At 44.1% G+C, this 26,512-nt stretch overlaps 1 protein-coding gene across 3 annotated transcripts in view; it reads right to left on the bottom strand.

The window, feature by feature from the left end:
- Window positions 1-300: 300 nt before the first annotated feature.
- The window catches only part of LOC124048789 (autism susceptibility gene 2 protein homolog), a 36,227-nt gene continuing 10,015 nt past the window's right edge, over window positions 301-26,512 (bottom strand). The window contains exons 2-18 of one of the 3 annotated variants that reach the window (XM_046369869.1): window positions 17,266-17,481; window positions 15,450-15,542; window positions 15,291-15,317; window positions 14,525-14,554; window positions 12,689-12,737; window positions 8,242-8,578; window positions 7,919-8,139; window positions 7,529-7,758; window positions 5,502-5,552; window positions 5,175-5,279; window positions 4,987-5,055; window positions 4,816-4,890; window positions 4,392-4,527; window positions 3,024-3,095; window positions 2,726-2,809; window positions 2,379-2,610; window positions 301-2,288 (exon numbers count right to left, since the gene is read on the bottom strand). In XM_046369869.1, the coding sequence (XP_046225825.1) occupies window positions 1,259-2,288; window positions 2,379-2,610; window positions 2,726-2,809; window positions 3,024-3,095; window positions 4,392-4,527; window positions 4,816-4,890; window positions 4,987-5,055; window positions 5,175-5,279; window positions 5,502-5,552; window positions 7,529-7,758; window positions 7,919-8,139; window positions 8,242-8,578; window positions 12,689-12,737; window positions 14,525-14,554; window positions 15,291-15,317; window positions 15,450-15,542; window positions 17,266-17,481 (3,057 nt within the window). In that variant the 3' untranslated portion in view covers window positions 301-1,258. The remainder of the gene's footprint in view (window positions 2,289-2,378; window positions 2,611-2,725; window positions 2,810-3,023; window positions 3,096-4,391; window positions 4,528-4,815; window positions 4,891-4,986; window positions 5,056-5,174; window positions 5,280-5,501; window positions 5,553-7,528; window positions 7,759-7,918; window positions 8,140-8,241; window positions 8,579-12,688; window positions 12,738-14,524; window positions 14,555-15,290; window positions 15,318-15,449; window positions 15,543-17,265; window positions 17,482-26,512) is intronic. The other 2 variants (XM_046369871.1, XM_046369870.1) reach the window with 2 other exon arrangements.

The raw sequence follows: 26,512 nt of genomic DNA, 5'->3' as shown, positions 1-26,512 counted from the left end.
ATAGATTGAATCAGCATTCATTAACTTGAGCAGGAATGAAATGGAATGCTCTTTTAATTTCTAAAATAAAACATGAACGTGGATGTGATTGAAGATTATTCTAAATTCGGGTTCCGTACCATTATTACTCGTGCCACCCTGATGGTCCGAGGGGAATGATTTATTTATTTTAAATCCAAGAGGGTGAATACTTATCATTTCTGCTTTATTGAGGAACATTTTACTTTTAACTCTAACCCGTTTTATTTAGATTTGATTTGAAAATGTAAAATACATAAACATGTTACATCCGGCAACATATACTTTCAATTACTATTTATTACTTTTAAACACAAATATATTAGTTGAAAAGCACACTGTAAGGCTTGGAGCAAATGAGCCCAAAAATATCCACAACACAAAAATAAACATGAACATGCTGCTGTCTTTTCCTCAGACAATGGAATTTGATAAATATACTCTCCTCTTTGGTGCACCGGTTGTATGTGCTTGTCTGATACAACATGAGGATTTCACAAAAGGTAGCTTTATGGTCATGAAGGCTATTTGTTTACTGAAAGCTACACAAATCTGGTGATCTACGACACTTGATAATCTAAAAGGAATTAAATCAAATCCGTGTTTAGATTCAGCATTTAGTTGAACTATTGAACCCTGTGCCATCAATTCCAAGTGGACAGCATTCTGTATTTTGTACCAAGTCTGCCACAAGAGGGAGCGCTGCTGATGCAAGTGAAAATAAGAATGAATTATAAAGTAATTACGTTTTTTGTTTAAATAAACATTCTTTATAGAAACAAATGACAGGTTATGTGAATATTTACAGAAGGTAAAAGTCAATAACATTTTCAGGTAGGAAACATGGTTACATCTAAGACAAACTATCAAAAGGAGAACATCTATTTTCTGTTTTACCTGTTGATAAATGTGTAATAAAGAACAATGTAATGCATTACACAACATAAAAAATATACAAATTCATAAATTCTACGTCTGTACACGGAAATCTTACAAACATGAAAAAACATCATATATTACTATCAAATAACATTATCCAACATCAGTTATTCAACTTAGTCAACAGTTCCTATGCAGACTCACTAATTAAACTTCTGATTTATTAACAAATAATCTACAATACACAATTTTGACTTAGAGCTTTTTCATTTTAAAAAGCGAGACATTTCATCAAGTTGAGTGTGTAATGTTTATTTAAAAGGATCCCAGTCTTGTCGCTTTTTTCTAAGAGACTTCCATGCTACTGTGCCTCCACCTCTACCTCTTTGGCTTTGCAGGATGGGGTGGGGTCCCCAGAGGGTGGGGCACTAGTGGGCGTGGTCTTTCGAGGAGTGGCAGGTCTGCCAGGGGTTGTGGTGGTGGTGGAGGTGGGCACCAGAGGGGGTGGGGCACTAAGAGTGACAGTCTGTGGAGTCCTGTTCAGATGGCCACTGTGTGGAGCTGAGGGGCTGAGCCTAGGGTACATCACCCCACCTAGAGAGGACACAAAGGTGGGTGTGTGGGCTAGGTGGCCCTCCATGGGAGAGCCCTGGAGCTGGTGCAGCCTTGCCCTCTCCTCTGCCTGCCGGTGCCTGTCCTGTAAGTACTGCTGTGGGTGGGGGTGTTGCTCCCGCTGTCTGTGGCCTCTCTCAGGGTCATAGGTCAAATGTACCTGCTGGCTCTGCAGGTACAGCCCTCTGTAGGGGTCTCGAAGTGGGTCCCAGTGGCCTGAAAGGTGAGGGGACACATGGTGGTTTCGACCTGCGGCTAGTGTACTGACCCCCATGAAGGGCTGGATACGGGCTCGCTCCATTGCACTGAGGCTACTCACTGGGTGCACGGGGCTCATGGAGAGGGGTAGAGAGTGAGGTAGATGACTGCTCTGAAGCATGCCTGCGGTGGGGAAGTGGTTGTGCCTTGAGGGGTATGGAGCCTGAGAGTGGCCTGGTGGGAGTAAGAGGGTACACTCCGGTGGCCCAGCCATAACCTCTGGCTCATCTCTGCGCTCCTGCTTTATCTTTAAAGGTCCCTTCAGAGTTTGTGTGTTCTCGTTGGATTGGTGGTTCTTCACTGTGGTGTATGGGGTTGAAGATCCTCTATCCTGCACCTCCAGCGCTGGAGAGGAGCTCTGCTTCACCTGGACTCTCCCAAGAGAGCTGCCCTCCCTCTCAGCCTGGGGTCCCTGATCTGGGCTGCTCCTCTTCCTCCCTGGGCTGCCGCTGCCAATCAGGTTACTAATCTGAAAGCCTGAGGATGTGTGGCTGGACTGATGGCTTCTTTCCAGAGTATTCCTATAGAGAGGACATAATATTATTATATCACAACTCTTGAAGGCCTTTATGGATAGGAAATGTCATTTCCACAGTAAGGCTGTCACTGACCCGTCTCTCTCCGACTCCTCCTTGGTAGCAGAGTGATCCCTTTTCTTAGCTTCCCTTTCCCTCTCGCTGCTATGGACCGTGGGCTTGCGGTCCACATCAGCAGGCCTGGACAGTGCTGGAGGTGTGGGGAAGGAGGGGGGCGTTCGGTGCAGGCGGTTACAGGCTTCCTGAGGGGGGCTGACAAAACCTGACAACCCATGGCTCTGCCTTCCACCAAACAGGCTGCCTGGGCCTGAGAGAGGAAGGGTTGATGTATTTTCAATCAAATCAATCAATTTTCTAATTTAGTTAATTAAAACAGTAGGTTGTCTTTGGTTGAGGTCAATTATTTAAGAGCGAAAACTTACCAATAGAAGAGGCACCCAGGCCACCAAATGCATTAGTTGCCAGTTGTCCAAGGTTTCCATAGTGACTGGCTCGTCCAAATGGATCTGAGGAACATCACAAGAATGGCACCTCTTAATGTCTATTCTAAAACTGGTTGTTTGGATCCTGGATGCTGATGCTATCATGTCGGGCCGAACAATGCCGTTTACCTGTGACTGTATTCATAATACAGCACTGCCTCTTGTGCCTTATTGCTTAATTGTCTTGGACTTTAAACATAATTATTTAGACGTTGCACCATCAGCCTATGGCACTTACCAGTGAGGTGGCTCGCAGGTAAATAGTGGACGTGATGAGTGGCGGCGCTGAATGGTGATGCAGACAAATGACCTGTAGGGGGTGAAGGTACAGTAGTGAGTGAATCAACCACACTGACGAAGGCTGTTGCCAAAACGTGTCTTTTTGTTGACCTCTGCTGCTGCTAAAATACAGTAAAACTGCAAAAGAAATAGCTGTTTTCCTTCTTTTCACTATGCATTCTTTTACTCAGCACCAAAGACTGTTAGTCTATAGACTTGAGTTGCACGCCAATTTATTTTTCTACGAATCAACCACACTCACATTGACATAAAGGGATATAAAGTAAACATGTCATCTCTACAGTAAGCAACCAACACAGTTGCTCCCAAGGCCGTACAAAATCATCATAACTGCACGTAGATCCTCATTTAATGTGTGGATGACGGATCACCACCTCAAGCTGAACTTCGGCAAGACGGAGCTGCTCTTCCTCCCGGGGAAGGACTGCCCGTTCCATGATCTCGCCATCACGGTTGACAACTCCATTGTGTCCTCCTCCCAGAGCGCTAAGAACCTTGGCGTGATCCTGGACAACAAACTGTCGTTCTCAACTAACATCAAGGCGGTGGCCCGTTCCTGTAGGTTCATGCTCTACAACATCCGCAGAGTACGACCCTGCCTCACACAGGAAGCGGCGCAGGTCCTAATCCAGGCACTTGTCATCTCCCGTCTGGATTACTGCAACTCGCTGTTGGCTGGGCTCCCTGCCTGTGCCATTAAACCCCTACAACTCATCCAGAACGCCGCAGCCCGTCTAGTGTTCAACCTTCCCAAACGTCACCCCGCTCCTCCGCTCTCTCCACTGGCTTCCAGTTGAAGCTCGCATCCGCTACAAGACCATGGTGCTTGCCTACGGAGCTGTGAGGGGAACGGCACCTCAGTACCTCCAGGCTCTGATCAGGCCCTACACCCAAATAAGGGCACTGCGTTCATCCACCTCTGGCCTGCTCGCCTCCCTACCACTGAGGAAGTACAGTTCCCGCTCAGCTCAGTCAAAACTGTTCGCTGCTCTGGCTCCCCAATGGTGGAACAAACTCCCTCACGACGCCAGGACAGCGGAGTCAATCACCACCTTCCGGAGACACCTGAAACCCCACCTCTTTAAGGAATACCTAGGATAGGATAAAGTAATCCTTCTCACCCCCCCCTTAAAATATTTAGATGCACTATTGTAAAGTGGTTGTTCCACTGGATGTCATAAGGTGAATGCACCAATTTGTAAGTCGCTCTGGATAAGAGCGTCTGCTAAATGACTTAAATGTAAATGTTAAATGTAAATGTAAATTTAACACCCACAATAATGAATATGAAAATGGGCTGGCTAACCTGAGGAGGACAGGAGAGGTCGGGCCAGGTCATGGCCATAGGACAGTCCAGGAGGAAGACCCGGAGCAGCTGGCCGACTAAACAGGTCCAGCTTCACCCCGCTCATATTCAGCTTATGTGGATCAAAGCGCATGTGCTGTTAAAGATAGACAGATAAAATGGGGAGGAGAGAGATTGACAGAGGAGGTGAGAGAGAGAAGATTAAAAGCTCAATAGAGATTGAGTGGTGAGTTGCTGAGACCGAGGAGGATACAGAAAGCATAACTTCACTGATTATTGTAAGTTAGAATTTCACGGCAAAGGTCTACACTTGTTGCATCCGGTGCATGTCACAAATAAAGTTTGATCTGATTTGGATTTGATTTGTACCGCTATTTGAAACTTTCGCTCCATTGAGTGAAATAAAGGAACACATCTGAAGTACCTTCATCCTCTGCTGGTGGTGTTGAATCTGCCAGGCGATCTGGGCATGCATTGCACACCATTTGCCAGCCTTCTGCTAGAATAAATAGAAGGAAAATAATTTGATTAGTCTTAAACCTGAGGGCTAGAATTCTGTCAACAAGCTTACATAAGGCTGGCGAATGGCATATACCCGTAGGCCCTTTGGTAGGAGATTGTGAGGAACTTCTCCTGGCCGTGTCACCACTTCCATAGGATTAGACTAGGGAGAGATGGGAAGTCACGTGTTTAGACTGAGAACAGCATGTGTGTGTGGGGGGTTAACACTGGGTAATGAAAGAGAGACAGACAGACTGAGGGAGTCAGTGATGTGTTATGGACCTTGGGCTGGAAGGCTCCTTGCAGAGAGCTGAAGGGCCCTGGGGGTCCTGAGTGGGGGTGCAGGGCTGACATGCCAGGCATCGCTGGGGGGTAGGGGGGGAAGAACTGGGCAAGACCACACATAGGTTAAGGTGAGAATAAATGAAGTATGACTTTAGGGTAAACAAAATAACTTTGTACGCTCAGAGAAGATCTGTGACTGTACTGCTGAGGTAGTATGGAGTAAATCAAATAACTGAGAATCACATTATAATAAAAAATAATTCATTTGAAAAGTAATCCAAAGGAACATATCCCCATCTTTCTGAAAGCAGTACTTTCACTTACATTTTTATGTCTTATGTAGGGGTTTTCCAGTTTAGCTGGGTACTTTTCCAACTGAAAGACAAAAAATATTGTAAGTAACATTAACAATATTAGACAAAGAAGAAACATCAATGTAAAAATGCTACAAATTATTGTTTTTGAGCAATTTTTCATCTTCAAGTCCTGATCTAGTGCTGACATCTATGCAGCTAAACCAGATCATTGACTGGTTAACAGATGCATGTACACACTTCGGATGGCTATGTTCAGAGTTTCCATATCTCGGCTGCTTAAACCCAACTGAAGCCCTGCCAATGCTGGCAAAAGCGTCCATGAGCAATTACCCACGATCAAAAGCACTCTAATGACCTCATTCCTTCTGCTGCGGCACAGTCATTTATCCTGACAGCAGGGCTTTGAGTGTGTCAAAACAGCCATGAGATCCATTTCCACTGGCTTTACTGAGCTGTCAGTGGAACAGCCAGCCATTTCAGGGCTCGTACATTTTTTTCCAGTATGATGAAATATTTCAAAATGTTCCCTGGTGGGTGGGAAAAAGTTTTAAACGGCTGAAAGCTAAAATGTGTCTCTCAGGGACTGTATCTGATATTTCTGTTATGTTGAGATACTGTAATAAAGAGTTTGATATTTGAGATGTGAAACTAACACAAGATTTTCCCCAGAGTAAAGGAGGCGGCTGCTGAGCCTGAGGCTACACTATTAAGGAGATTGAGTTCAGAAAACAGCAAAAACAAAGCACAGCGTTATCTCTCTCTCATTTCTGGGTGACCTAAAATGTTCCTCACAATGAATGTGGGTTTTGATAACATTAAAGAGTAAAACTGTTGGTGAAAACCATACCAGATTTTTTAGGCTTAGTTATAGTGAAACACGTCAATTCTGGTCTTCATTTTGACAGTTCGTTGTAGTAAATCTAGCTATTTTTGTCCACTAGAGGTTCAACTCCACCATTCAAACGGTGATGTAGAAGCACCTCGAGAAGGTTCCTCTACGTCATCTCAAGGGAGGGGTTCGGTATGAAATACACTCCCTTCTAGATGTGCTGGGTGGTACCACCTCAAGGTTTACTGGAAAAGCAAGATGCTCCCTACTGACGTTATACAAAATTCAAAAGGCAATAAGGCACTTTTCCGCATATGACCAAATTCAAAGTGTTGTGCCTCACAGTTCCATTCCTCCTTTTACGAAGGAAAAAAACACAAGTAGGCTATGAGGATTATATGTTTATATTCGTAGCTACATCCATCATAACAAGAAATAGATGACAATGGTGGTCATGTCAACTCGTTGTGTTTTTCCCCCATCTGCTATGAATGATTGGTGGCGCAGTCCACTAAGACAGTAGACTCAAATACTTTTAATATGAAATAATTTCTTATCCCACATGAATCAAATCTTTTATTTACTATCTTCATCCCGTGCCCACACACTTCTAATTCCGAAAAGTGAAAGCATACCTGTGAGAGGGGTCCCCCTGGTAGTAGTTGTAGGTTTTTATACAGTACCCAAGACCAATCTGAGTTCATTTGACCATTGGAAAAAGAGTTACTGCGTAAACACTGCAATGCAGGTTGGATTGAAATGAGCACCTAATCTTCAATTTCAAGGTGATGATTGCACTATTCTTCCCAACAGAATAACGCAATAAATGTCAGTCTACATTTCAACTATTTTCTTTTGCACCCCATGGGGGATTAGAATTTACACGGAAAGTGGCAATAGATTTCAGGAACTTGGCGCCTTACCACTGTGAGCCAACTGTCCAAAGTCGTATTTGCTCATGATGCACATCATTTTATTATCAGAGTGTGCTAGCGGACTTCTGGTAAGTATGCTTTAGTGAAAAAGTGTTGGGATCAGGTACAACTATGTTCACCCACCCCCAAAATGAATAATTATGAGCAATTCCCCCCACCCACAACTTCTCACCTGAATGCATATTTTTTGGGCAAAAGCTGAAATTGGGGTTGAGAGTTACCCTTTAACCTCACATGAAGCCGTTTGTGGTGGCCATGTACTGGACTTACATTTAGGTCAGCTGTGCGACCCATATTTGGGGTTGTAGAGAGGATGCCTGGTGGAGGAGGCAAACCATTGGGGTAGGATAAGAAGGTGAGTTGGTGCTGGTGTTGATGTTGGTGCTGGTGTGTGTGCTGGTGGAACTCTGTCCTCAGCAGAGGTGGCCTCGAGCCAGTCCCTCTCTCTGCAGTCTGCGCCAGGAAACGGTTGTTCAGTTCTTGGCGAAGCAGGTCGTGCTCTGTTGTGGGTGAGAGGTTAAAGGTCATACTCTATGACAAAAACTGCTCTTTCTCACCCACAACCCATATCCCCAGCAACACCTGTTGTACACTAAACACCAATCTATCTCCTATACGGCCCCTTCAATATCCATCTCCTGTACTGTTCAAGCCTCTTACCTGAGTAGCCTGCTTCAGTGGAGTGTCCTACGATGCCATTGGTTGGTAATCCCAGAGGGCTTGTGAACATGGCCGGGCGGCGATGCCCGTGAACTGGCAGGAAGAAGTGGGGTGCAGGCAACTCCGAGACGGACAGGGGGAGGACCGGCAAGGGAGAAGAATGGCGCCCGAGGTGGGGGGATGGCGGGAGGGTTCGCTTGCGGGATCTCTCTATGATGCTGCTGTAGGGAGGAGAAAGGCAAGGTTGTAAATAAATATCACCTCATCTAAGATATCAGTATTATGAAATGGTTTGAACAAGTACAGTCAATGCCATGACCTACCTGTTGTGGAGACCAATGTACAGGGGATGACCCTGGTGATGTGACAATGGTTCTCTCTTGACCTGGGATAGGCCTGACCCTGGCAGAGTTGGGGTGGTCGTGTTGCGAGGGGACGTCCTCTCCTTCTTCACACATACAGCAGGAAGTGGGCTGGTGGTACGGGTGCTGGTGAGAGGGGCTGCAGGGGCAGGGCTGCCAGCAGGCTGAGAGCCAGGGGCGGGACTGGCAGCAGGCAGATCGAGGGGTGTGTCGCTGCTCTGCTCCTGGCTGCGTTGTAGACCTGACACTGTGGCAGAGCTGCACACCTTCGTCTCGTCCCTCTCATCAACGCCTATGTCTATGAGCAACCAGAGAACCTTTGTTACCAACCACAGTTTGACAGAGCTGACGGAATCATTTAAAGCTGCAATATGTAACTTTTTTGGGCGAAACGACCAAATTCACATAGAAATGTTGTTATAGAGCTGTCATTCTCATTGAAAGAAAGTCTATGTGCGCTATTTCTATGCTTCCGGTTCTTAAGTTTCATTTTTTGTGTCTTTTACATTCGGTTTTGTACTCTGGTAGTAGTTTTTTTTCTTCAAACAGCTGAAAATACAATATTCTTGGTTATATTATTGCTTGTTTGTTTTGTCACATAAACTGAAATTAGGCAAACTATAAAAATGTTAGAAACCAGGAAATGGTAGACTGATTTCTGCATAGTGCATCTTTAATATTCTTTCTCACATCAGATAAATACTAAATCTAATATACACTATATATACAAAAGTATGTGGACACCCCTTCAGCTTAGTGGATTTGGCTATTTCAGCCACACCTGTTGCTGACCTGTTGCTGTCCCAGTCAACTGTTAAGTGGAAACATCTAGAAGCAACAACGGCTCCGCCGCAAAGTGGTAGGTCACACAAGCTCCCCGAACGGGACCGCCAAATGCTGAAGTGCGTAAAAATCTTCTGTCCTCGGTTGCAACACTGACTACCAAGTTCCAAACTGCCTCTTGAAGCATTGTCATCACAAGAACTGTTTTTCGGCAGCTTCATGAAATGGGTTTTCATGGCCGAGCAGTCGCACACAAGCCTGAGATCACCATGTGCAATGCCAAGCGTCGGCTGGAGTGGTGTAAAGCTTGCCGTCATTGGACTCTAGAGCAGTGGAAACGCGTTCTCAGGAGTGATGAATCACGCTTCACCATCTGGCAGTCCGACGGACGAATCTGGGTTTGGCAGATGCCAGGAGAACGCTACCTGACCCAATGCATAGTGCCAACTGTAAAGTTTGGTGGAGGTGGAATAATGATCTGGGGCTGTAGATAGCGACACTACACTATTTACCTAGAGAGTTTTCATCTGTATCTTTCATAGCTGTCTACATACCACCACAGACCGACACTGGCACTAATACCACACTCAATGAGCTGTATAGGCAAACATGAAAACGCTCATCCAGTAAGAATTCAAACAGGAAGCCTCAGTGACTCGGTCAATATAGAAGTGGTCAGATGTAGCAGATGCTAAGCTACAGGACTGTTTTGCTAGCACAGACTGGAATATGTTCCGGGATTCTTCCGGTGGCATTGAGGAGTACACCACATCAGTCACTGGCTTCATCAATAAGGCCATCATTAAGTTTGCCGATGACACAACAGTGGTAGGCCTGATCATTGACAACGACGACACAGCCTATAGGGAGGTCAGTGACCTGGCCATGTGGTGCCACGACAAGACAAAGGAGATGATTGTGGACTACAGGAAAAGGATGACAGAGCACACCCCCATTCTCATCAACGAGCTGCAGTGGAGCAGGTTGAGAGCGTCAAGTTCCTTGATGTCCACATTACCAACAAACTAACATGGTCCAAGCACACCAAGACAATCGTGAAGAGGGCACAACAAAACCTATTCCCCCTCAGGAGACTGAAAAGATTTGGCATGGGTCCTCAGAAGGTTCAACATCCGGGTTGCATCCCTGCCTGGTATGGCAACTGCTCTGCCTTCGACCGCAGGGCACTACAGATGGTAGTGCGTACGGCCCAGTACATCACTGGGGCCAAGCTTCCTGCCATCTAGGACCTTTATACCAGGCGGTGTCAGAAGAAGGCCCTAAAAATTGTCAAAGACTCCAGCCACCCTAGTCATAGACTGTTCTCTCTGTTACCGCATGGCAAGTGGTACAGGAGCGCCAAGTCTAGGTCCAAGAGGCTTCTAAACAGCTTCTACCCCAAAGCCATAAGACTCCTGAACATCTAATCAAATGGCTCCCCAGACTATTTACATTGCCTGCCCCCCACTTTTACACTGCTGCTACTCTGTTGTTATCTATGCATAGTCACCTTAATAACTCTACCTACATGTACATATTACCTTAATTACATCGACTAACCAGTGCCCCCGCACATTGACTCTGTACTGGTACCCCCTGTATATAGACTCGATATTGTTATTTTACTGCTGCTCTTTAATTATTTGTGATTTATATATATATATATATACAATTTTTTTTTAAACTGCATTGTTGGTTAGGGCTTGTAAGTAGGCATTTCACTCTAAGGTCTACTACACCTGTTGTATTTGGCGCATGTGACAAATAACATTAGATTTTTCATGGTTTGGGCTAAATCCCTTAGTTCCAGTGATGGGAAATCTTAACGCTACAGCATACAAAGGCATTCTAGACGATTCTGTGCTTCCAACTTTGTGGAAACAGTTTGAGGAAGGCCCTTTCCTGTTTCAGCATGACAATGCCCCCGTGCTCACTAATTCTCTTGTGGCTGAATGGAGGCAAGTCCCTGCAGCAATGTTCCAACATCTAGTGAAACGCCTTTCCAGAAGTGTGGAGGCTGTTATAGTAGCAAAGAGGGAACCAACTCCATAATGCCCATGATTTTGGAATGAGATGTTGAATGAGCAGGTGTCCACATACTTTTGGTAATGTGGTGTATGTGTTCATGCTTAGCTAAAACAACCTTCATTCATTGTGGTGAATAGCTCCTAATCTCTGTTGTCTGGTGATAAAAGCCTTAGTCCTGTGGCCTCCATGACTGAATACTAGGCCTACATCTAGAAACAACAATGAGGCTACTAATGAGCAGCTTCATAACAGCCATTGGGTTCATGTCTTGGGCAAATGAGCATGTTCATATTACAAAGTGCTCACAATTTGTTAGTTGCACCATTATATTTTCCATTCACAGCCAGACAGACAGTGTAATGACCATTAAATAATTCAACAAAGCCTATTTTCCCAGCACCAAACAACACTAGTCTCTACTCCCTGCAGTCTCTGAGCTCTGACAAAAACCGAGGGCTCTGGGGAGAGACTAGTGGTGTGTTTAGCATTCTTTGTAATCATAACATTCAATAGGCTGAAGTCCAGACGGCTCATTGGAAGACTCAATGAGAGACCTCCAAAGCGAACAACAAATGCCCTCTCCAAAGCCCACCACAGGCAGCTTGGAGGTAGGGAGAGTTAAATAGAGACCTTCTAATCGCTTTCACAAGGCATATTAAACCCCTGGGCTCAGCTCTAAAAGGTTCTCACCGCCAGCCAGCCAGTGGGATTAGAGCATGCTTTATGCTGCCTGGACCTGGATGCGAGTCTCCGCTTGGCTCTTTCAGGGCAAATGAGGCCAAATGTGACCACGTTAGTTCTAATGAGCTTTGAGTTTGAGAAATCGTGGGTTGTGAAAAGAACACAATCAATCAAGCTGCCCATATAAGGCAACAACAACTCAGTCGGGTAAAGAATACTGAATGGGAAAAATACCATTCAGTGATGTTGCTTTGAGAGGCATTCTCTTGGGTGAAAATTGCACTTAATTGTTGAATTTAAGCTATAGTTGGATCATAATATGGTATTGCTAAGAGATGCTAAGGATGATAATAGGGAATATTGCAGTAGCTTCCAAACTTGCTTGAGCCAGTAGTCTCATTGAGAATGACGTGTGACTCCAAACATCACTTCTTCCTAGCCCCAATGAAGCAGCGAAGCCACTGAAAGTGGAGGATCAATCCAATTCATAGCGAAAAGATTGTGTAGAAGGCATTTATCAACTATTTCACGCAACTCAACACATTCAAATGCACACACATCTCTGTCAAAACACTTGTGTCATTATTCTGTTTTACTTCAACATAAATCCCTCTAGCTCAGAGACTTTCCACAGGGTAGAGTGGCATTCAGTGTCAAACCACGTTGTGCAATTAAGAGTGTGTGGGTATCCTGAAACTACAATGGCCACAACACCTTGACAACAAATAGGTAATTCTTGATAATTGTGTGGTTTGAATAAGGGGTGTTGCCCTTATTCAAGTGAACAGAAATGGAATGTCAGAAAAAGCATATAAGAGCGTGTCACTGAGACAAATATATCTATTCTGTTTAGCAACAGCTAAGCAAGGACAGAGAAGTCAAGTGCAAAGAAAATTGAGAGTGAAAATATTCTTACCATTAGTTGTCCTTAGTGTGAAGAGCTTTTCAGACTCAATCCCTGAAACCTGAGTAAAGATGAGAAAATAAAAAGGTTAGGATTTTGAGTCTGGTGCTGGAACTGTCCCCAAAAGTGATTGCTTTTCCATGGTAATCTTTAACAGCACTCGATCAACAGGACCATCCGGTATGCTGGCTCTTGCTCCACTCCCAGACTCGACGTCAGCGCCACACTCCGGGGGGTGTGTTCAAGTTCCCAATGAATGTATGGTCCCGTGGGGCTCAGTTGGTACAGCATGGCACTTGCAACGCCAGATTTGTGGATTCTATTCCCATGGGGGACCCGTGTGAAAAAGTACCCACTCACTACCACTGTAAATCGCTCTGGATGAGAGCGTTTGCTAAATGACTCAAATGGAAATGGAAAAGGAATGAAAATGAGATCAGAGGAACAAAAAGGTGAGACATAACTCACTAACCTTGTCCAATGACATGAGAGGGAACGTTTTCTAAACGAAACTGAATGAGATTCAATCGAAACCATTCTAACTTCATGTAGTATGTGACAGCTCAATGAATGCATCTTTTTGCCAGTATAATAAAAAGCATCACAACATAGATTACACATTAAGAGGCAATTCATGTAATCAGTCATTTCTTTCATGTAAGAGCATTACGTAAATGCCCATGACATTTACCTTGTGAAAAACAAATTAGAAAGTGGATGACACAAATTAACTTAGTAGCTAAGTATCTTATTCTAATCCATAAATTACATTTAAAACAGTATGTTTCTAATTACATTGCTGAATATTGGCCAGATTGTCATACCAGGCAGCAGAGTCCACACACACACACACACGCGCACACACAGCCTAAAACACTCAACCATTTTCACTTAAATAAGCTATGTAGTGATATTATATTTTATGTGCTCCTCTGTATTCCTCATCTTTAAGCATTCTGTCCTTTGTAAAGTGTCAATCATACAGATGCTGGGAAAGCGCATGGTTATACACTAATGACATCAAAAAGACATCAAACTGACCAGATTCAATTGCTAAATCAAATTGTTGAACTCAGCGGAAATTCAGCTGTGGTAAACTATCATGAGGTTCCTTTCGTGTTGCAAATGTAAGTACCTTATTTCCAGATATTCCTGGAATCCATCAGTTGATTAACAACCTTGCAAAATGCTACATTACCGTAATCTGGTTCATATGACCTCTGTCATGAGTTTAATTTCAGTTTTGGAGCCTCCATATTTAATAGGAGGTTGCTGACAAAAATAAATAGATCATATAGAGGAAATAACAGAGACTTGTTATGATAATCAGAAAGTCCTTACTTTCGTAAGTAGCCCTAATGATATTCACAGTGTAATCCGGTTAGCTTCGGCGCATTCCTTAGATCAAAATCCAATAATGCAATCAAAGAGAGCTGGCATTATTAACATGTAGACATTTTTTTTTTAAAGAGTTAAATGAGTATAATGTCCGTAAGGCACACAGACTGAACCTCACACTCACAAACCAGTACCAAAACAAAAGTTAGAGTGTGTGGCCATTTACCCTCTTTGACGTCAACTATGTCCCAAAAATAGTCTGCTCAGGATGGAGGAGGACCACCACTGAGACCGAAGACACCCCACACACTGTTTACGCTGCCCTGACCTATTAAATAAAAAGGTCCGCCAAAACACCTGACCCCATCACAACCCTGTCTGCCATTTGGAGGACCCCCCCCTCTACAATACAGCCTGGCCAGCTGACAGCCCCAATGGGAATACACCAATACATAACATGTAGAGGACTGATAAGTTAATAGTTCTGAGAAGTGGGAATGTTTATCTGACCTTGTCATCGATGTCACTCTCACTGTCACACTGCGGGAGAAAGGATGCGAAGCGCTGCATTAATTCACGAGAACGGCTTCATCCATCACCAACACTCAAACTGAAACTCTAGAAATGTAACTGTAAATAATGCATATTATATATATATATATATAATTTTAAAAAACATGGAGATCCGTTGAGAAACGTATTATTGTTAGATTAGTAAGAAATGTGTTTATGCCTAGAAGTAAGAGTCTGTTTACATATCAAGTCAGAGAGAGAGAGAGAGAGTGTGCGAGAGAATGAAACCGAGCGGGAGAAAGGGGACATTATTATGCATTAGGTCTGTTACCTCGTTCCAAGTCATCGACGTGTGTTTAACTGCTGTGTGTACTGAACAGTTTGCTCGAAAGGAATCATCATGCCAGGCGACGGAGCAACACAGTATTGAGTTACTACATATCAGCCGGTCAATTTCTACTGAAACCACTGATAAATCATGTGTCAGTCCCTCCCTCAAGTCCTGCTCACTGTCAAAGTGTCACTCAGATATACAAATCACTAATCCGTGTTGACATGACACCTGTTTAGCGACGTTACTAAATATCAGCCTGTTAGCTTCTGAGGACATTTTGTTCCAGCTTCTGAGGACATTGTAGTTACGGACTGTTCTTCTCAGTATGCATGAGCTAATCACTGACCCAGTTTTGTCCTCATACTTTGAGCAGTACCATAGGTAACATAGGCGACATTCATTCTGTCAGAAAGGATTGAAGTCACTCACCGAATAGCCACGACCAGAGAATGAACTCTGTGGAAAGAAATTATAATGTTAATGAGCAAGGGCTTATAACAGATTCTGATAAATGCCTTCTGTAATCAGTTAATAGGTTGTTGTTGGCACACAAAAAAAATCCCTTTATCCAGACAATACTGTTCATACCCCACTGTGGTGTTCTTTAGAGTTGCTTCTCTGAGGCGTGCCCTGCGATCTGGTGACCTCAGCTCCGCTTTGCCTTCCCAGAAGCCGCCTCACCTGAGGGACAGGACAGACCCAGAGGGACAGATCAATCACACACTCAAAGGCTTCCAATGTAACTAATTATCACCATGTCTTTGAGTTATCTACATAACATTGAGTTGGTAGACAGTGGATTTACCAGGCCATAGCCCCTCTGCCCAGATGAGAATCTGGCCCACCAGAGGGCACTGGTGTATTACAGGAATGAGTGATTACACATCAGTGAGGACATCCATTTCAATGACACAGTTAACCCGATTTAAAATAAGCAGAGTTCATGTCCAGACTCATTCACTGACCGTGATGGGCAATTAGCCCTGGCCCTGGCTCAACTCCGAGCCAGAGCTGGCTTTTCTTTAAAGGCAAGATGAATGCAGTGCATGCATAAATGGGCACACACACATACCAACATTGGGTTGGAATGGAGACCTTGAATGATCCATGCAGCATAATGCAGATTTTATACAGATATTGATTCAGGAGATCACAAGTTGTTTCAGGACAAAACAGAGAAATCATATTGACTGGAAACTCAGCATGTGGTGATTCAACAGGAACAGTACAATAATGTGTTGTTGATCTGGGGTTTCATGGTTTAAAGCTACCGTTCCATAATGTTCAGCCCATGCTGCAGTGTTCATTTGGCTGCTACACTTCACTGCTTTGACAGGCAGGCCCAGAACACTGTATGTCTATTTCTGTGTGTGAGCGTGAGTGAGTGTGTGTGTTCATGTAAAAATGATTTACTTAAATAGTATAGGTGGGATTTAACAGTGGCAGTGAACATGTCATCCAGCCATCTTCCAGCTAGGCTCATGACTTGATTTGACACAGTGAATGTCCTGTGTCAATGCGCTTTAGCAAAGTACATGTTATCTGAGAAAGGATGTTATCTGAGGTCCTTCTACTTCCTACAGCACTCCGGATGTTACTTCAGTGACACAATTAAACTGCTCGATTGATCAAGTGTGAGTAGGTGTCATCCATTTCGTAGAGTAGATCCCATTTACCTACAGTAAAACAGTAAATTCAAGGAACAAAATACACCGAAAGAAACCTGATAATAGCTCTGTCCTGTTTTGCATAGGAGGCTACCATCCAACATACTGTTTTGCATACTGTTCAGAACAAGAGAGATCCACAGGGAGTAATCTAGGCGATACCTTAAAACAAGTAGTATCTGGTCGACACATACAGATTAGGGTGCGGGAATTGGCTAGGTCAGGGACTGATATGGAAGTGGACATAAGTTTGTGAGTGCCTGGTGTGCTCTCTGCTACAAACACAGACACATCCTGCGCTGAGGAGGAAGCTCTTCACAAAGCACCTTATCTCGTCTCTTTATTGGCCCTTGTTTCCTGTGTGGCACTATCCTAACTTCCTGCAAAGCAGACACGCTTGTGTGAAGCAATTACTAGATCAGGATGGGAAGATTCGGAAATGAACCTGATAACACAGTTCATTGACTGGCTGGTGCTGACAATTAACACCTCACGATGGAGCCATTTTGTTTTACAGGACAAAAGCCGTATCACCATTAGAAAAAGAAAAGGAAGAACTCCAGATAAACATATAGCTGCTTAGCTAGGTAAAGAAACAAAAACGAAAACAAACTGTACGATCTCTTTTACCTCACTGGGCAAAATGCCCACACACATTACGAGGTTAGACAGGTTTTTAGTTTGTAGGAGAGCATAGTCATTCAAATAGAAGGAAGGTTAATTGATCCATAGACTACCTGCTTGGTCTTCTTTGATCTATTTTTCACCTTCCCTTGCTCCTTCTCTCCATCCTGCTCATGATCAAAGTCAGCTCGATTGTCAGTGAATCCATTCACAGGAATCACATGCCCCCCAGCAGTCTGTTCAGTCTTCCGTTTCTTCAGCACCTGGCTCTCCCACTTCTCCTTGCCCCCCTGCGACCTCAGGCTCTTTGTGCTCTTCCTCAGAGCCACCTACGAAAGAGCAAACACAAAAGAGGCTTAATATGTACAGCACAGGAGAGCCACCTCAGTATGAATGATGATAATGCTTAACACTGAGTCAATATGACAAGGCGGCAAGGAAATCCTTCCAAAACCTCTAGTACATAAATAAAAACCCATCATAAAGAAATAGGGAATTGAAGAAGAGCCAAAGCTCATGATGCTTCTGGGCATGGTTGTGTATTGAGGTCATATCCTATGAGGCAGGCCTGTGAGACTAGAATATTGGCGGCCAGCTGCTACCCATTGTCAGGCTGTGGCGTTTGGCAGTCTGAGCTAAATGCGCCTGGACTAACCATGCCAGTGGCCTGTGAGTGGGTTGTCAGTGGTGTTGATATACATACTACCAAGCACAGTGGAGCAATGGACATGAACAAGAATCAGTTACAGGTCATCTAAAACACAGAAGTCTGTGAGAACTTGGAAAGGAGCAATTTAATACATGCTCCCCTCCCCCGATGGCTTTTGGGGGTATTGTTCAATGCAAGCACAACTAATCTCACTTAGCCAACGAGTGTGAACTGTGAGCATTCCCAGCTCAGCGTCCCCCCCTGCCTACAGCTTCAGCTATCCACGAAAACAAGTGACCTAATGGCACAAGTGTAATCTCCAGAACCATTGCCATAGTGATATTAATATTCATGGCACTGCTAAAAGACTAGCGGCGTGTGGTAAATGATGTGTCACTGTGTTTCTCCACCTCCCTGGACAGTTACCAAGCATGTCTGATAAAAACAATCACTGAGCTTGGCTCTGAATAGCATCAGGCACACACAGCTGTGGAGACGCAGGGGGGAGTAACTCAACTAACCCCCCCCCCCCAAAAAAAAACAAGGGCTGGGTGAAAATAACCTTGGGTAGTAGATCCGTTTTGCCAGCTACACTGAATACAATAGGGTGAAACCAGCTAAATCCAGGTTAGGGTTTGCAGTGAGAATGGCTTTGAAAATGAACATTGGCCCTAAATCCCAGGTAAAGCCCAGCGGCTTACAAAGGATTCAGTGGATGGGCTCTCATCAAGTTCCACTGTCACATTCGTACCTCTATCCAGTCACTCTCACCACCCATGGAGCCAAAAGTGAATGGCAGTAACATGCATGTTCTAACACGGTCTCTCCTCGGTGGACAGAAGACATGGACATCAAGCTATTAACAGCTCACGTGCCACAGCTTCTGCAATCAGACCTCACATATCAGCTCTCACCAGGTAGCTGAACATAACCTGGCCTGCAAACGTTCCACAAAGGACATGGGATACAAGAGGCCAGGGAAACAAGGTGGCTTGTTACAGTAGGCTGTTCAAATCCAATTTGCATCCAATGGCACAGGAAGCGCTGCTTCAGCCTCCATTAACTGCTCTGTAAATCATTAAATCTATTGATGTGACATAGATTTCAAAGATGCAACGCAAGCAGGGGTACAACAGAGAGTCGGTCGGTTAATTGTATAAAGCTAATAGCATCCGCTAACATGCCTTTTTATCAGAGTAATAGATGGCTAATTTCAGAGAGCTATTTTCCCATGACAAGATATCGTACAAGACAGTGGCACACAGTTCCTTCTAGAGATCCAGAGAGATCTGTTACAGTGAAATATATGCCTACAGTACTGCCTTCCTATGTTCATTGATTCAAGCACTGCACTGTAGGAGAGAAGACCCAGCAGATCTGGATGTTCCTGGGCATTACATTCATGATGGATTCCTAAACTGTGTGTAAAGCTACAGGTCTACAGATGGTTTGTCTCTATCCTCCTGACCACGACAGATATAATACTGGCAACAGCCTGTCCATAGGTCAAGCACTCCATTTATCCATACATCCCCAGCTAGACCGCTTTCTGTCATTAGGAACTGTTCGATCACATGGCACTATAGGCCAACATCTTCTGGTACAAGGTTCACTTTAAATGCCCCTGACTTTTACAGATGCCATCTGTAGAGTGGCCAGTGGTGGAAAAAGTACCCAATTGTCATTATTGAATAAAAGTAAAGATACCTTAATAGAAAATGACTTGAGTAAAAAGTTGCCCAGTAAATTCCTACTCGAGTAAAACTTTATAAGTATTTGGTTTTAAATACACTTAAATGTATAAATCTTTTCAAATTCCTTATATAAAGCAAACAAGATGGAACCATTTTCTTGTTTTTTAAATGTACGGATAGCCAGGGCCATGAGCTAACGCTCAGACATCATTTACTAATGAAGCATGTGTTTCATGAGTTCACCAGGTCAGAGGCAGTAGGGATGACCAGGGATGTTCTCTTGATAAGTGTGTGAATTAGACAATGTCCTGTCCTGCTAAGCTTTCAAAATGTAACGAGTACTTTTGGGTGTCAGGGAAAATATATGGAGTCAAAAGTACATTATTTTCTTTAGGAATGTAGTGATGAAGTAAAAGTAGTCAAAAAAATAAATAGTAAAGTACAGATACCCCAAAAAACAACTTAAGTAGTACTTAAAGTATTTTTAATTAAGTACTTTACACCACTGAGAGTGGCTATAGATATACTAGGTTCATAATCACTTTATTTGAATGCTGAAATGGAGTTTGTGTGTCATTTCCCACAGTACTTATGACACATAATTAAGTGGTAATTAGACACTTCACATGCTGACCAGACATGTTGATTTTGTCCACCCACACCAGACACGATCAGGACACACAGGCTGAAATATCAAAACCAACTCTGAACCAACTATTTTAATTTGGGGACAGGTCAAAAACCATTGAACATTTATGGCCATTTAGCTAGCTATCTTGCTGTTGCTAGCTCATTTGTCCTGGGAAATAAACATTGGGTTGTTATTTTTAATCTGAAATGCACAAGGTCCTCTACTCCGACAATTAATCCACAGATAAATGGGTAAACAGAGTTCATTTCTCGTAATCTCTCCTCCTTCAGGCTTCTTCTTCTTTGGACTTTATATGCCAGTTGGCAACCAACTTTAAGGTGCATTACCACCACCAACTGGACTGGAGCGTGGACCTCAGGTCATCTTTCAATCACACATGTGGGTATTTGCTCCTAAAAACCAACAAGGAGATGGGAGAGGCGGGACTTGCAGTGTGTCAAGCATCACAAATAGAACCAAGTTCTATTTTAATGCCTGCCAACGCAGATGCTCGTTTACTCACAAGATTTAATAACATGCATGTGTCAATTTATTTTGCAACGCGAGCTGTGTGGTCAGCATTACACTCTCTATTTCCCATGTCACGTCCAGCAGCCTGAGGTCACGGGTCCTGCCACTGAATTACTGGACCTGCACTGACTGGGCAATCAGTCGAGCAATTTATGCACCAGTAATGGACTGAAGATGAGTCATAAATATTCTGACACTGCCATGGCTTTGCCTTACAAGTCTAAATGTGTAGGCTACTTTGTCACATAACTGTCAAACATATTTAAAGGAGGTAATGGTGGCCAAAAAAGAAACATTTTTTTAATTGATCTGTTATTTTACCAGGTAAGTTGACTGAGAACACATTCTCATTTGCAGCAACGACCTGGGGAATAGTTACAGGGGAGAGGGGGATGAATGAGCCAATTGTACACTGGGGATTATTAGGTGACCGTGATGGTTTGAGGGCCAGATTGGGAATTTAGCCAGGACACCAGGGTTAACACCTGTACTCTTACAATAAGTGCCATGGGATCTTTAATGACCTCAGAGAGTCAGGACACCCGTTTAACATCCCATCCAAAAGACAGCACCCTACACAGGACAGTGTCCCCAATCACTGCCCTTGGGTATTGGGATATTCTTTTAGAAAAGAGGAAAGAGTGCCTCCTACTGGCCCTCCAACACCACTTCCAGCAGCATCTGGTCTCCCATCCAGGAACTGACCAGGACCAACCCTGATTAGCTTCAGAAGCAAGCCAGCAGTGGTATGCAGGGAGGTATGCTGGTATTGCTGAAATTGCAATAGAACATAATGTCACTTTCTTGTGTTGTTGTAAATTTAATGTGTTACAGAGTTAATGTTTAAGTTCATTCATTGAGCTGTATCTAAAGATATTTCTTTACAGTTATTTACATATGTAATTGTATTGGTTTGTATTGAATTACGCTTTTTGACTGCAAGTTCCAGAATGCCGTGCGACAGGAATGAGAGAGATAACGCGGCAATTATGTGCAGGTGCAAGGTGATTAAGTGATTAAGCTGACTTTCCGATAGCATCTTACCTGCATTGCTCTGTACTATCTAAGTTGTTAAATGTAACGTGAACAAGTATTATTACTAAAAGAAGCTTTCATATCAAACCCGACGTCCCGAGTGATTACTTTGAAGTTAGTTAATCTAAAATTTGGTGCCGAAACCCAGGACATGAGCTGCGACGAAGAAGTGGCTGAAATGGCTGAGGAGGAACGTCGGCATGAAGCAGAAAGAATGAGACGAAAGCGGGGTACCATTCGAGGCGCCACAACACGGATTTTGAATCAGATTGACGTTGAAATATCCCAGTCAAATCCGGATACCAATCACTTGAGTACATTGTTCGAAATGTTATCAACTAAGGATGACAGTTTGTTTGAACTCGATTGAACAGTTAACGCCATTGGACGGATTGGAGGCAGAGATTGCATGCACGGATGATTATAAAGAGCGCATTATCTTGCTGAAGAGTCGTGCACAAAGAGTGATAAAGAAGAAACAGGACGTCAATCCACTACCAGCCCGGGTGAGTGATGCTAACTCAAACATATCACAGAGACAATCAGTAAGGCTACCAAAGTTGATTATTGAGAAATTCTATGGAGATGTCAGTATGTGGCAGGAGTTTTGGAGCCAGTATGAGACTGCTATTCACAACAATGATTCACTGTGTAATAAAGAGAAGTTTACCTATCTGAAAACATATCTCACTGGACCGACCAGCTGCAAAGGCAGTAGCAGGACTGATGTTAACAGACAGTAACTATGATAATGCAATCGCTCTACTCAAGAGCAGATTTGGAAGGAAAGATATTGTGATTAGTGCTCATATGTCAAAGCTGCTGAATCTCACACCTGTGAAGAAATCCTCTGATCTAAATGCATTGAGGCAGCTATATGATGAATGTGAAATTCAGATTAGGAGCTTGGAATCACTGGGTGTAGTGTCAGAAACCTATGGAAGCCTACTATGCCCCATCTTACTGCAGTTGATTCCAGAGGACATACGTAGCTCTTGACTATAGTCGTCAGAGGGGAGTAGATGATGAATGGAAAGTGTCTGAGATTATCAGTTTCCTACAGAAAGAGGTTCAGAGCAGGGAGAGAGCGCTACAAATGACAAGATCATACAACCAACAGAAAGAGAGCAAACCATGGAACAAGTCATGCTTCTCCAATGGAATGAAAACAAAAAGACCCAACATGCCCTCTGCTGCAGCACTGCATTCAGACAGCCAGAAGGAACAACAAACGTGTCTATTCTGTGACAGTGCAGACCACAAATCAGAAAACTGCACTGACTACAATATTGCTACACGCAAAGAGAAACTAAAGAACATGGGAAGATGCTTTGTATGTTTAGGACAGAGACACATCGCAAAATTCTGTAAGGTCAAAGATGTGTCATGTGCAACATGTGGAAGCAGACATCACATTGCTGTGTGTACCAGTGAGAGGAGTGAGGTGCAACCCCCTACTGTTTCTGTAGACGCTGTTGTTTCCTCAGTTATTCCCCATTCAGTGAGGATGAAACCAGATGGACAGAACACTGTGTTGCTACAAACGGCAAAGACATGGGTAGAAGGCCCATCGGGCAGGAAGATAGCTCGTTGCTTACTAGATGGAGGCAGTCAGGAAAGCTTCATACATGAAAACCTTGTGAAGGGCTTGAAGCTACCAGTAATCAGACAAGAGGCACTCACTCTTCACACGTTTGGCTCCTCTGCCCCAGCAACATCCCAACGCAACACAGTGAAAGTCATCTTGGAGAATGTCTGGGACAAACAGCAGAGAATAGAGATAGAGGCAATTGAAACCCCACAAGTGTGCACAGCTGTGATGAAGGTTCCTGGTGAATGGATTCAGTATGAGCTCAGTAAAAGGGGACTGCAGCTCGCAGACTTTCCAGGAGATGACAATGATCCTGAACTCTCTGTCCTGATAGGAGCAGACTACTACTGGCAGATAGTATCAGGCAGAGTGGAGCGACTGACGGAGACGCTAGTCGCTATAGAGAGCACCTTTGGATGGTCGGTGCAGGGACCCGTGTCCATGTCAAGTGTCGCCGAGGCAACCTGCATGTTCATCCCACTTGATGAAGACACACTAGTCTCCAAGCAACTGCATGCATTCTGGGAGCTTGAGTCTCTGGGTATTCTAAGCGAGAAAACACAGAACCCAGAGGAAACCGAGGCTCTACAAAGGTTTGAGGAAACAACCACCTTCAAAAATGGGCGATACCATGCAGCGTTGCCATGGAAACGAGAAATGCCAGAACTCCAAGACAACTATAGAATCGCCAAAAAACGGTTTGAAGGTCTGAAGAAAAGACTGAAGAAGGATGTGACGTTGTACAGCAGATACAATGAAGTAGTAGAGGACTACTTACAACAAGATATGGCAGAGGACGTGCCCAAGGACAACGCATAAAGTGAAGACAACGTAAAATACTACTTACCTCACCATGCAGTACTCCGAGAAGATAAGGTGACAACAAAACTGAGAGTGGTGTTTGATGCCTCGTCCCATGAAGATGGCTGTCCATCCCTCAATGACTGTCTACTCACAGGACCGAACCTGAATCCGGATCTGCTCAGCGTTCTGATAAAGTTCAGACTACATGAGATCGCATTCATGGCAGACATCAAGAAAGCTTTCCTGCAGATATCCCTAGCAGAAAGAGACAGAGACGCCGTGAGATTTCTATGGCTCACTGGCCCAGCAAGGAGAGAAAATGAAGAGGAGCTGCGTATGCTGAGGATGAAAAGAGTGATATTTGGAGCTTCCCCAAGTCCATTTTTGCTGGCAGCTACAATCAGGAAGCACCTGAAACAATATGAAACAGAACAACCAGAAGTTGTAGAGATACTGAGAGAGTCACTCTACGTAGATGGCTTAATTGCAAGTTCACGCAATGTTGAAGAGGCTTACCTTGTGACAACAACTGCAAAGTGAATGCTGTCGATTGCAGGCATGGACTTCTGCAAATGGATGACCAATTCTCCTGAATTGAAAACAAAATGGGAGGAGAGTACGACAACTGACCACCTGTTGACGTTACAAACACAAGGATTAGTGCTGAAGGTTTTAGGTTTAGTATGGAGGCCGGAAACGGATGACTTTGTGTTTGACCTCAGGCCGCTACTGAGCATTCTAAAGCAAAAGCAAAACACAAAGAGAAGTGTTCTGCAGTCGTCTGCACGTATCTTCGACCCTCTTGGTTTCTTAACTCCCTTCAACATCAGGATCAAGTGCATGTTCCAGGAAATGTGGGAGAGGGGACTCAGCTGGGACGAAGAATTACCACCTGATCTGACACGAGAATGGCAACAGTGGTGTTCAGAACTGCCCCAGTTACACCAGCTCACCATACCAAGGTGGTACAGAACAGACATGCAGCCACAGAATAACCACACCCTGAAACTACACGTGTTCTGTGATGCAAGTGAAAGGGCTTACAGTGCAGTAGCTTACTTGCAAGGTGAGTCACAAGACAGGAAAACAACAAGTCTAGTCGCATCCAAGTCCAGGGTAGCCCCACTTAAGAAAATGACGCTGCCACGCCTGGAGCTCATGGGAGCTGTGATTGGAGCAAGACTAGCAAACAACTTGATGACCACACTGAAAATGGTAGAAAAACAGATCAAAATGTGGACAGACTCGATGATCGTGCTGCATTGGATTTGCAGCTCAGCTCAGAAATGGAAACAGTTTGTTGCGAACAGAGTGACGGAGATCCAGTCCTTGACCAATCCAGAGTCATGGTCACATATTGAAGGGAAAACTTATCCAGCTGACCTCCCTACAAGAGGACAAACTGTTCGAAACATGACACAGAGCGAGCTGTGGTGGAATGGACCCAGAATTCTGACATCACCCAATCAGTCCGAAGAGACTGATGATAACAAGGTTCCGGAAGAGGTGAATATAGAACTCAAGTCCAGTTGCCAGGTTACTGTACAACTCGCAGCAAACAGCACAGACACCACTGAACCTGTGTTGGAGCTTGAAAGGTACAGTAAACTGAAAAGAGTGTTCAGAGTCACCGCCTGGATGAAGAGATTCATAGCCAATGCTCATACAACCATAAAGATGCAAGGTGAACTGACTGCTGACGAACTGTTCAATGCAGAAAAGTACTGGATTAAGGTAACACAAGAACAGAGTTTTGGACAGGCGATCAAACTACTGACGGCAGGAAAAAGCCTAAACAATGACTGTAAAATCAGAGAAATGAAACCTTTCCTGGACGAACACGAACTGCTCAGTGTAGGAGGAAGACTGCAACAGTCCAACTTCACATTCAGAGAGCAGCACCCATGGGTTCTGCCCAATAAGTCCAGATACTCAGAAATGCTGATACAGTACCATGCATGAGAAGGTGATGCATTCTGGAGCAAGAGACACTCTAGTACAAATCAGAGAGCGATACTGGATCTTGAGTGCTAGGCAGCTAGTCAAGAGCACAGTGGCAAGATGTATAGTGTGCAAGAGATTCAAGGCAAGGGCCGGACAGCAGGTCACTGCACCTTTACCAAAAGACAGAATAACTGAATCCCCACCATTCGAAGTCACAGGTGTGGATTTTGCAGGACCGCTCTATGTGAAAGAAAATGGTTCTGTGAAGAAGTCATACATTGCACTGTTCACTTGTGCTGTAAGCAGAGCAGTGCATTTGGAACTGGTCTCAGTTCAGTCAACAGAGACATTGCTGTTAGCTCTAAAAAGATGCATCTCAAGGAGAGACACCTGAAACCCCACCTCTTTAAGGAATACCTAGGATAGGATAAAGTAATCCTTCTCACCCCCCCCCCCTTAAAAGATTTAGATGCACTATTGT

Source organism: Oncorhynchus gorbuscha, linkage group LG11 (assembly GCF_021184085.1).
Source record: "Oncorhynchus gorbuscha isolate QuinsamMale2020 ecotype Even-year linkage group LG11, OgorEven_v1.0, whole genome shotgun sequence".
NCBI lineage: Eukaryota > Metazoa > Chordata > Actinopteri > Salmoniformes > Salmonidae > Oncorhynchus > Oncorhynchus gorbuscha.
Note: the sequence above shows the minus strand (reverse complement) of the source record. Positions and strands in the feature narration are given on the sequence as shown.